The 12,399-nt window shown below is 31.3% G+C and overlaps 1 protein-coding gene across 1 annotated transcript in view; it reads left to right on the forward strand.

Annotated features, from left to right (window-relative positions):
• Positions 1-12,399, forward strand: part of LOC118191223 (uncharacterized) — a 94,400-nt gene that overhangs the window by 5,885 nt on the left and 76,116 nt on the right. The window contains exons 2-3 of the mRNA XM_035362023.2: positions 2,839-3,213; positions 12,121-12,344. Coding sequence (XP_035217914.2) covers positions 2,839-3,213; positions 12,121-12,344 — 599 coding nt within the window. The remainder of the gene's footprint in view (positions 1-2,838; positions 3,214-12,120; positions 12,345-12,399) is intronic.

The following is a 12,399-nucleotide window of genomic DNA, read 5'->3' on the forward strand; positions in this document are numbered from 1 at the left end:
GGCTGAACAAGGCGTATATATACACCCATGGCAGTTAAGGGGTTTAGTTCAAAACTGCTATTCACATATGTGCAGGAATGCTGAGTAATCGCTATTCTAATGAAAGCTACTGAATGACATCTCAGTTATTAATTAAGCAAATTTTTTAAAGTCATCTCACATTTATTGTATCCTATTTAGCCTGGAAGTGCTCACATGTAATCCAAGTCAGTGTAAGCTATGATACATGTCAGTTGTTTCTAATAAAATCTTAAATGATTTCATTTAAAATATTTATTAATAATAGAGAATGCAAGCAGAAATACAATACAATTGCATAATAAAAGTTTCTGGTATAACAAAAAATACTTATAACTAGTAATCAACCTTTATATCTTGTTGTAATGAAAGTTTTCCACCAAAAAAAATTCTTAATAAAGTTAGGGGAAAAAAAAAAAAAAAAAAAAAAAAAAAAAAACATGAAAGCAGTACCTTTAGTGTGAGTAGTAATCACTACCCAAATCTATTGATTTTCTACCAATGTTTTGGTAGTTTTTCAAAGCCTTCGGCCCAGAAACTTGATGGCCACAAGTATAGAAACAGATCAACCTCATTTCGAATGTCCTGTGCAGAATGGAAGATAGCACGAACAAGATGTAGCTTCAGTTGTGAAAAAAGGTAGAAGTCCGAAGGAGCAATGTCAGGGCTGTATGTTGGGTGTGGCAAATGATCCCATTTGAGTCCTTACAGAGTCCCATGAATGCGGACACTTGTGGTCTTGCATTATCTTGATGGAACATTACCTTTTTGCAGCAGAATCCAGTTCAATGTTTTTCCTTAATAATGGACTAGAACCTATGTATCCAGGGGCATCACCTTACTTTCGAGGGTTTTACCTTTTCCCAGATATTCTTTGTGGACAATACCATGACAATCTGACCAGATACAAAGTATGATTTTTTTTAATAAGATAAAATAACATGCCAAACAAGTATTAATTTATAAGTCAAACAACAAAAATCAGCATTATATTTGCAAATTTTCACAGGACTAGTTTTGATGGTTTTATTGAACCATCATCCTCAGCTGCCAAGGCGCAAATGAATGAAATACAACGTAGTGATTAGGTAAGGTAAGACAAGAATAGCTGGACAAAAGTTAAGCTATTGGCGCCATCTGTTGATGAAACGAGAACTAACACATAATTTCTTTAATGGCTGAAGGCAAAGATGGATTCGAATTAGGGTCGTTAACTAGAACAGAAGGATTTCTTTGAATGTGAAACACCTCTAGAAAATCTAATTCACCAATGGAAGATGTTTTTGGACCAACAATGCTGGGCAAAAGAGGACTTCTATGTTTCCTTTTTTCTAACATGTACCTTATGTTCTTCACCGTGAAATTTTAAGGCTCTCCTAAGTTTGATCAATGTAAATTAAACCACACTGGCAAGTAATCCTGTAAATATCCCAGTAATTCATATCTGGAATGAGGTCATTGTGTATGGAACTCGGAATTTTATTGATGGGAGAATAAATGAACCGAAAGTAAAATTTCTGTAAAATATGTGCAGATTTATAGCTAATTGATGGAAAGAAAGGAATGACATCAGAATTCTTATAATCTTCTAAAACAAGAGTGTGCCTTTTGGTGCAAGTACTTTGGTACTTGCACCATGCTGATTGCATTCTTCTTTGAAGTAATTTCCTCCTTGTTTGAAAACCTCTGGTCTAGAGGCATTAGTGTTATCACACAAGTATTTTTATTTGCAAATCAAAATATTCATTACTGTGCCTCCAAGCTGCTGCTGAGAATATTTTATATATGTGGCTGTGGACGTTATAGTTATTAGTTTCCATAAGCATTGTAATGAGTGTTATTGATTATATAATTATGCTTACTTCAGTAAAATTTCACAGCAAAATGAATGTTACTGAGTTTTGACCGTTTTCTGATTTTTTTTTTTTTTTTTTTTTTTTTGTATGCTGTCATGTTCCATAATTCTTAAATTTGTGTCTGTTGATGGTGTGGTGATCCTCATATAAGGTATTTTTAAATTAAAGAAAATGCCTAGTCATCTGTATTATGCTTAACATACGTTACAGCCTTGCGTTATGTGGATGATGGTATGTACACACAATATGCTGTATTGGCCTGAATGTGTGATAATCTTGCAGATATAAACTCAGTATATTGAAATTGCTATAAAAATTAAGATAGTGTAACCTTACCATGTGTTAAAGCTAATATGTTTTCTTTCAATTTAAAGTAAAACCCAGCAGTGGGTGAATGTGTAAGGCAATTGAATGCTGGTAGTTTGATCCTGTTTCTAATTTTGGTTTAATGTGTGAACTGTGTGGGTATTTTAATAGTTTTCTTTAGTTTTCAAATGGTAAGTTATCTTAATATATTTTGTAACTTAGACTGCTGGATAAAGAAAAGTGGGTGGGTCACGAAATTGCATTTTAATAGGAGATGAAACAATCTAGTGTTTGGGCTAATGTGATATTTGTATGTCTTATTTCTAGATATTTGTCTCTTGATATTTGTGATATTTGTATGTCTATTGATAATACTTGGCCGAAGAGCATTTTCTTTTATTGTTGTACATCGTGTTTATTATATTGAATTTCATTGTTATGTGGTCTAGTTTCCGGAAATTTTCATTTTGTCTCTTTACTTCTGGGGAGGACAGATCTGGTGTTAGTTTCTTTTAAACTTATTAATCTGAGTGTAATTTGTAAACATTTTGCATTTAAATTTTATTTTCAAATAACAATACTGTATGTAGGTTTTTATTATTTATGTATATGTTGTTACCTGTTTCATTATTTTACACATACTATTCCATTTTACAAGGTTTCTGAAAGGAACAACAGCTCAGCAAGTCGTCAGCATGTTACCAGCGGTTCTATTACTCAGCCCTCCACAATTAATTTTCTTCCTTCAGCGGAATCGTCTCTAAAACTCAGAACTTGCAGCAGTAATGAAGATTTTTCATTTCTTTCTCGCAATGTATGCATGAACAGTCATTTGGTGAAGGAAGATTGTGGTTCTAATCTGGTTCACAATGATCATAACATGCCAGAATGTCTTGCTACCAATGAACAAATACAGCCTACTTTAAAATACATAAATAATTCAACTTCTGGTAGCCATGAAAGGAGCACCTGTATATCCTGGGCTCATTCACCATTTAGTCAAAGACTGCCATCTGCATACTTTGATAAAGAGGTAAGAGTTAAATTGTAACATCTTTTCCTAAATCAGGAATTAATTTTTTAAATAAAAGTACCTCAGTGTGTTATAATATTATTCAAAGCTGTTGACTTACAAAGAGAAGAAAGAAGTGGTATTGCTGTATAGCTGAGCAGATATTCAAGGACTGGAGTAAAATATTGATTAATCCTCCACCTTGTGAATATCTTTAAGCAATGCATTTAAAAACATGTTTCTGTTGATTTTTACTGGTAGTAATTCATTTTGCGTTTGCAGAAGTTTTAAAACCTTTCAGTTAATTGTTCTATGTGCAGGAAATACCTGCAATTTACACTACTATTTAAAAGTTAAGCATGCAAGAGTAAATTTGAAATAACTGAAAAAGTTATACTTTGATTGACTCAAAATTTCACATAAAGTTAAGCAATTCAGTTACATATTTGTGACTAAAAATTATAATAAATATGCATATGTTTGTACTCATTTATACATAAGGCTTTATACATTAAGAAAAAGTAAGTGCAAACTGTTTAAACAAATGCAACTTTTTATAATAAGGTATGTGACATAGCTTGAATTGCACCAGAGCCTATCAAAGCCTAGCTCTGATGCTTCTCAGTGTTTGAGATAAATCATAATTTTAGCGAAAGTGCACCAAAGCCTTAAATAAAAGGACTTTGTCACTTTTATGTAAGTTAGTTCAAAAGATAAATTTTATTCTAACCCTTTCCGCACGAGCGTCCCGTATATGCATTCCCTAACAACATCTATCACAGCCGGGCGTCCCATCTACGCCTCACTAGATATTGATTTCAGAAGACAGTCGATGCATGTACAGATTTTAACCTGGAATATGTTTTTGAAAACTACTAGATGGAACCCTATGTCCATTACTTTTGAAATGAATACAGTTTTAGGTTCCTGCCCTTCAGTTTGTATATATTCTGCCCGACTTCGGTATTTTACTCATCAGCTGTTGCGAGGGTGGGGGGAAAGCGTAATGTAAACAGAGCTGGGCTCTTTAAATCGCCACGTGCTAATATTTTGCATGTCTAATTTATATCCGCTTCCTTATTTTTTTTTCTCTATGTACGGTCTTTTAGGGTTATTATGTGGAGCTTTGTTATATTTTGCGTTGCTTTCAGATATATTTTGGGTCATTCCATTTTTATTTTGGAAAGCCTCAACTCCAGTCTATTATGGCACAAAGACATTATTTATCATAGGAAGAATACACTCATATGGTAAATGAACAATTTACTGAAACAGATGAGAGTGATGATTCATTTTCTAAAGACTTAGAGAGTGATACTTTCATTCTTGAAGTATTCATTTACTAGTTATATTCTCTGTGAGTGTGCATCATCATCTGTAAGAATAAAAACTGGACCATCTGATTTCAGTACACAGTTTGTAGTAGGGTCAAGAACATCTTGGTAATACCTTTGAACCATCACAGTATCTCCTTTTAAGATAATCAGGTCAGTGCAATAGCTCTAAAGAATTGTAACCCATTATCATTATACTCTTAGCTTTGCAGGAATTGTGTTCAGTGATCTTAGTGAACTTATATGTTTTTTCATCTTTTCAGATACTCATATGCCTATTATCAGATTCTACTCAAATCTTGACTTATCTGTGAACAGTGCATTGGACTATTTGGCTATTTTTTATTTGCATGTTAGGGATGCCACCTTCAGCTGTCCTCCTCTGGCTTTAACCCCCTTTGCGGCGACTGTCATGCATATGGGCCAATAAGAAACACACTCATTTTCTGGCCAGCATGCTGACGTGCCAGAGCATTTTCTTTTTCACTCTTGGCTGCCATGTTTTTGATAGTGACCAGAAACGAAACGATTTAAGTACCACTAGATGGCATCCCGTGTCCATTTCTTTTAAACTGGATATAGTTTTAGGATCTTGACCGTAAATTTTGTCACATTCTGCCTAATGTAGGTGTCAGCTGTTGCGGAGGAGAAGGGAAAGCATAATATAAACAACTTGGCTCTTTAACTTACCACACGATGTAAATATTCATGTTTCTGATATGACTTCGAATCCATTTTTATTCTTTTTTTGCTACTATGTAGGATTTTTCATCCTTACTCTGTGGGGTTCTATTATGCTTTGCATTGCTTCTATTGCATACTTCCCTTTTTATTTCGGAAAGCCTTGACTTCAGTTCATTATGGCGAGCAAGCATAATTTATCAATCGGAGGATATACTCGCATGGTAGATGAGCCAATTAGTGAATTGAATAAGAGTGATGATTCATTTTCTAAAGAGTTAGAGAGCGATATTTGTCATGATTCTGATATGGACATTTTGTCAAAGACTGAGCTCACTGAGTATTTGCCTTCCAGTTCATGTGAAAGATTTTACTTCTTCGTGTAAATAGTCTTTCTTGTATTTTTTATTAATTTAAAAATTTATTTATGCATTTTATCAATTAAAACATGGTAATAATTGGAGAAGCACTTCTGAAAATTATTTTTCAAAGTAGTAAGTAATATTTTATGAATTTTCATGTAAAGGAAGATTATTGAATGCTAATTTTAACATATATGATAGCTTAAGTAATAATCTAAAATAGTACCAGAAATTATGACATTAGGACGTAAAATTTTTTGTAATTTTTTTTTCAAAAGTTAGGCTTTGTGGATGCAAAACTCCCATCCTGTGGGATGATTCCTTTCGACTTCTATCCATCCTGAGAGAACGTCTTAAACAAAGCCACACCGTCTCAAAAGAATTAATGCTTAAAGGGACACAAACTCGTGATATCCCAGTATATACCTTTCATATGTTGTCTTCATTGTTAAGGAGTCAGGGATATATCTTCCAGATTTTATCCTTAAACTTTGCTTTTTTAGAGTTGATTTGTAATTAGTTAATAAAAAGTGTTTAAAACTGATGTGCAGAAATCTCAGCTAGTCTGGAGGATAATGACATTTATGGCAGCCCTGCCTCATTTTGGTATTATTTTCTCATTTTCTAGACATTTAAGGGGAGATTTTTAGCACCAGAAGTATTATTAGTCTCGAAGCACATTGCCCAAATCAGTTTTCAAATTGTTACCATCAAATGTAATTGCCATGTGTTATTTTTAAAGAAATTAAATAATGAAAAATCTGTATGTATTTATGTTCCTTACATTGTTGAAAAACGATGGCACCTTGAGCTGCCAGATTTTGACTTCTAATAGTTCTCCACAGAAACGTGAACTTTGGAAGCCTGCATTTTTAATTTTTAATTTGTTTTATTTACTTCATATTTAGTACACATTTAATTAATTTTTGATTAACAAAGTCAGCAATGGGACAGTGAAGAATGGCTGCACTGTTCAAAATAAAATATTTTTATCTCTAGGGTGCAAGCGTGTTGCCATTCTCAGAAATGTAAGATATTTGTCTTTCACTTTATTAACAAACTCTGCAGTTTAAAAGCAACATATCGCCAGTACTGGAAATAAAACAATACTGATATCTTCCATAGCCAGGATGTTGCCATTCATTAAAGCATAAGATTTAACTTTCAAATTTGCTCTGGACAGTTACTGAATAGCAAACTAGATGATTTAAAAGCAATAAACACAGTTTTTTAGAATATATTTTCTATTTTTCAATATGATTGATTTAAACGGAAATGCATTCAAATAAATAAAATGTCCAAATATTTTTTATGAAATTAACTCTTGCTGTACTAACTGAAACCACTATATACTTTTTGTGATAACTGTTTTAGGTGGCTGGCCACTCTCGCAGCCAGTTTTTAAAGAAATAGATTAGAGGATATAAAACAATGTATATAGAATACTGTATTGGGAATTCTAAAGATATCCTGTTTTTAAATATTTTGTGATTTTGCTGCTGAATTTTATGTGATGTAAGTGTGAAGAATGTGATAATTAATAAATATTGTTCAATGCATAAAAAGTTAATAAAAAGACCCAAAAAAAAGTTTTATTAGTCATCTTAATAAAAAAAGACTGAACATTGATATGAAGACCTGATAATGGACTGAAAGGAAAATGTATGCTAACACTTAATACTGTATAGGGAATTCTAAACATATGCTGCTATGCTGGTTTTAAAAATTTTGTGATTTTGCTGTTGAATTGTATGAGGTGTAAGTGCGAAGGAAGCAGTGCTTAGTAAATAAGCTTAAAAGACAAAATTTGTGTTAGCGGGAGTGGGTCCAAGAGCAGATTGGTAAGATGTAATGCTCAGTGAGGGCTAAAAGGTCTTAACACAACCCTTCTGGTGTGACATTAAAATCTGAATTCTTTCAGATTTTCTCTCTTTCTGGCTTTATTTATTTATTTTTGTGTGGTTGCCCAAAGGTCCAGATATTAGATCATTTCAGGTTGTGGGCTTTGTACTGTATTTATCTTTATAAGTCGTAATTGAATTTATTTTTCATTGAATCTTATAATTCACTTTCATTTCAAAAATTCTCCATCAGCAGTTAAATTCATCTACTCAAAGGCTTTAGAAAGGTATTGTCTTCAGCCAGACATGATTTGCATATCGTAATTTTCATATTTGAAACTAAATCGTAATTGATCTCATCATATGATTTAGCAGCCACACTAGTTTATTTTCACAAAGCTAAATCATGTACTAATTTGCTATGCAAGCTTAATTTTTGGAAAATCATTTAGATATATTTGACAGGAATTACTGCTTCCTAAATTGTAGTTTTTTTTTTTTTTTTTTTTTTGAACAAAGAATATTTCATCTGAAGTGCTGTAGATCCCTAGCTTATATTAAATATAATTAATTATAAATGCCACTATGCATTCATTTCCCAAGAATATTATGCAGGTAGTTTGCGGTATTTTTTATGTGCTTCAAAGATTATTTATATCAGGCTTATAACTCAGTTATTAACATAATTGATAACATATGTCAAAGCCAATATTTGTCTAAAATTTCATCAGACAAAGAAATATTTTCAAGTGATAATTTTAAATTTAGTCAAAAATTATTGCAGTATATGAAATTATGCATAATGGAAAAATGAGCTGGTATCCAAATGAATACTATAAAAAGTAAAAACTTTTCAAAAGCAAATGAAATCCTGGAATCCTCCCAAGCGATAAAAGGGAGGGAATAAGAAAGGGAAAAAAAACAGACTTCAGGAATGTTAAATGAGGCATTGGTATAATATTACAAACACAAAGACTTTTATAAGTATTCAATGAAAGTTGAATGCTTTTCCTTAAGATATATTATTATTTTATTGCATTATTAAAAGCATTTTAAATTTGAGTTTGAATGAATTAGTTATTACTTTTTATCATACCTTTTTTTGTTATTAATTTGTATGAAAATGAAAAAAAAAAATTAACCTGCAGCTAAAATTCTGTATCTTAATTTTTTAATGCTATGATGTGCTTATTAAATTGTTTTCATTTAATATCTATATAAGTTTAGGAATCTTATTTTTGAAACAAATTATTTTCAGGGTGAAATGTTGCAATAGGTCTGTATATTTAACACTGTTTTGATACCTTATCAAAAATTCAGTGCAAGATTCACATGGAAAATATTCTAGAGTTAAAGAAATGCAAAATGGTCATTGAAAGTATTGAAAACATAAAAAAAAATTATAAAAAAGTCAGGGAAAATTGAAGCATTATCCATAAAGTTCTTGAAGTTAAGGGGAGGGGGAGGGGGACTGTTCAACCATTTCAAGCACTAAAATATACTACAGTCAAAAGTCGTTAATTCAGACACCCATAATCCGGACCTCAAAGCTTGACGCATGCGCATAAGACCCGATGCATGCGCATAACACCTTTACGGCTGCGCATATGCATGTGCGCATAATACGTTTACGCATGCGCATTTAATGTATAACGGATGGTATAAGCTAAAATTATCTAATTATCTATTTCAGTTAATGTTGCAGATTGCGTTGTTCCTTAATCTTCGAATTGGATCCGGCTTATTATTTTTTTGCAGACTGTTAGAGCAATTTTATAAAAGTTAGAGCAAAATATGAACTTTCAATTATGTCAAATAGAATTTCCAATGCTGGAGCTCCCAAAGGATCTACAAAGCGAAAGTATGTTTCTATGTCCATCAAACAAAAAGTAGAATTGCTGCAAAAATTGAATAAAGGCATATCCTTTGTTTCTCTAACCATTCCGAAATTTGTTTATCAATTTCACGCTGCTCTGCGGCAGGGGAGGGGGAACGCCACGGTGCGCAATGAATTGGAAGTTGATCTGTCAGCACTATCCTTATCTTCAGGGCAGATGTTTTAATTTTATTTGGCTTATAATTCCTTGCTAAATGTAGTATTTCATCTTGTTGTACTCCGTTTTTCATATCATTTAAATCAAATTCCTTGTCATTATATTCACTTCCAATAGTGAAGAAAGTGACACAGAGGTTATTGAAAACGAAAAAATTTCGATTGACAAATTAGTCGGTATTCTTGACACAGAAATTTTAGGACTTGAACAGCGGAACTTTGTAACTGAACAAGAAATTGTGATAGAATTAAAGAGAAAGTATTAGCACAAAAAATGAAGCAATTTAAACAACTTACATTGAAAGAAATGTTTAATAAAGTAAACAAATAAATATTAAGCTTTTTTTTCTGTAAATTTTGATACCCTTTAGATCATAGTTGTTCTTTATTTCATAAATTATGGTTTCATATTTTTAATTTTATAATTTCTGCATGCCATCTTACCAGATTTAAACTGATGATCTATAATCCGGAAAAATCGATAATCCGGAATCGCCGAAGTCCCGATGAATCTGGATTAACGACCGTTGACTGTATTTCAATAGTAATTAATAGCATTAAAAATACTATTTCAAATAGTAATTATCAGCACTAAAAATACTATTTCAAATAGTAACTAATAGCACTAAAAATACTATTTCAAATGGTAACCAATAAACAAAAATTGTCTATCTTAAAAAGAAAGCAAAAGTATTTAGTGGAGCTTATGTTTGACACATTTTCATCCATCTGTCGCTTTCCTGTTCATTGTTCATAAGTTAGTGAGCTGGTATTCAATATCCTCGTTAGGAATGTAACTGTGTCTTTGCTTAGAAATATAATTGCTTTCAAAAATAAGTGATGTAATTTAGAGATCATTACACTGTATTATTCTATTTTGTAATCCATAAGTATATTAAATACTTTTTCAATCCTATATAATTATTTCCTCTGTTTTATTTTGAAAGTTGTAATATTCATTAGTAATAATGTGCTATTATAAAGCTCTTTTGCAAAATGAACAGGTTTCTCCCCCATTCCCCCCGAGTTTAATTTTTCATTTAAAAAATAGTCACTTTTTTGAATGGTTTAGATGCATATTTTCTATGTGTATTTCTTTCATTTGTTTAGTAATAATAAGGTGGGTTAACTTTTTATAAAAGTCTAAGTTCTTATTTTTTGAGGGTAATGCATAAAAATCAGTTATTTATACTTAATTTGATAAATAGTTTATTAGGTTTGTTCTCAAAATGAAAAGAAGTTAAAAGCTACTATAACATTTTGTTGCAGAAAATACTTTACCCGCCTTGTATCTGATAAATTTTATTGAACCATAGTTCTTTCCTTCACCTCTTAGTGAGCTATTGTTCATGCTTCTCTTCAAAATTATGTTTGTTCTATTACCATCTCTTTAGATGCCTTTCAAAAATAAATTGTTAAAAAGACTCTATTCTGTGTAATTGTATAGTAAATAACTTTATTAACCCTCTGAGTGGCATGACTGTCTTTATCCGGTCATGCAATTTTTTTTCATTTATTTTGCAGTAGCTTATAATTTTAAATATTTTGTTTCTTACTGTAATGATGTAAATATAAATGAATGGGAGTTTATGAAAACAAAGACTCAGATAAGTAATTGTTCAAATTTAACTACAAATCAATTTAAATAAATTTTAATGTGCAGTTCTGAAAAGCCAAGCCACTCAGCGGGTAATTAAACCCTTTTTCAATTCAGTGTAATTTTTAGCTCTTCATTTTTATTTTGAAATATGAATAATATACTATATATACTACTGAATAATATACTGATGTAAGTTTGGTTTGCAGAATGTATCTATATTTTTCTTACATTTGCTTTACAATAATAACTAATTAAATTTTATATAATTTGCAATGTCTTTGGTATAAAATGCTTGAAATTATTCATTCATACTTAATTTAATATTTAGTTCACTTTGTTAGATCACGAAAATTGTTCTATTTGGTATGGAAAACAAGAAAAAGCCTAGAAAATTAAAAGTTTAATTTTAGTGGGATGCAGTGTTTAAGGAATGAAGCTGACCAATTTCACACAAGCAAGATGTATGCACAAACGAGAAACAAAAGGATTGTGTATTGAGGCATATAATACATGGCATTAAGAAGATCTTTTGTGGGTTGCAGTAATGGCACATTTATTCATTAAAAATATCAGTCTGATATATTACTAGTATAAAGCAAATGCTTGCAAAATTTGTATTGAATTCCATAGTCATTGCTTGAAAATATTCTCATGTGAGATGCTTTTGAGAAAAGCGTTTATATTTATAACAAGCAAAATGCTGAGATAACATTAATTAAAAAATTTTGGAAGGAAAACTTTCTAAAGTTTAGAAAATGTGTACTACTTCTTTCTAGAGACAAATACCTATGTTCTTGAACATTGAGTAAGTGTAACACAGGCCGTAAGTTAACAGAAAACAGAAATAGGGCAAAGTAAATTCAAATCACAAGGTCTTTACAAAATTATCAAGAGAGAAAAAGTGCAGTATTAAGTCTTTAATTCATATTTTTGTTCAGTATAAAAATGTTTTTGTTTAAATGTTTAGTTTTCTATAAAAGCATTATAGAACCAGTATATAGTTCAAACTAAAAAAAATGTAGATTTTTTACATTTCTCTTATTTATCTGAATATTAGGTCATTGATTCCTGCAAAGACCCTGATATCATGGCTCTTCGTACAAATGCATCATGTGGTGTGACTGAAGGATTCACAACACCTCATGTAGGAAGTGATGGATGTGGTCTTGATGACTTGGTATCAAAAATTGTAGATGATGATCATCTGAATTCTGCTTTTCTTCAAGAGCATGCAGAGCTTTTAGGTTTAACCTTAAATGGTGGGATGTTTGCCTCTAATGGGTAAGGTTAATTCTAAATATCTCATGTGTGAAATTAAGAATACACAGGAGTATAA

This window comes from Stegodyphus dumicola, chromosome X2, assembly GCF_044657685.1.
Source record: "Stegodyphus dumicola isolate Sdum_Otavi_A_Nest chromosome X2, ASM4465768v1".
Classification (NCBI taxonomy): Eukaryota; Metazoa; Arthropoda; class Arachnida; order Araneae; family Eresidae; genus Stegodyphus; species Stegodyphus dumicola.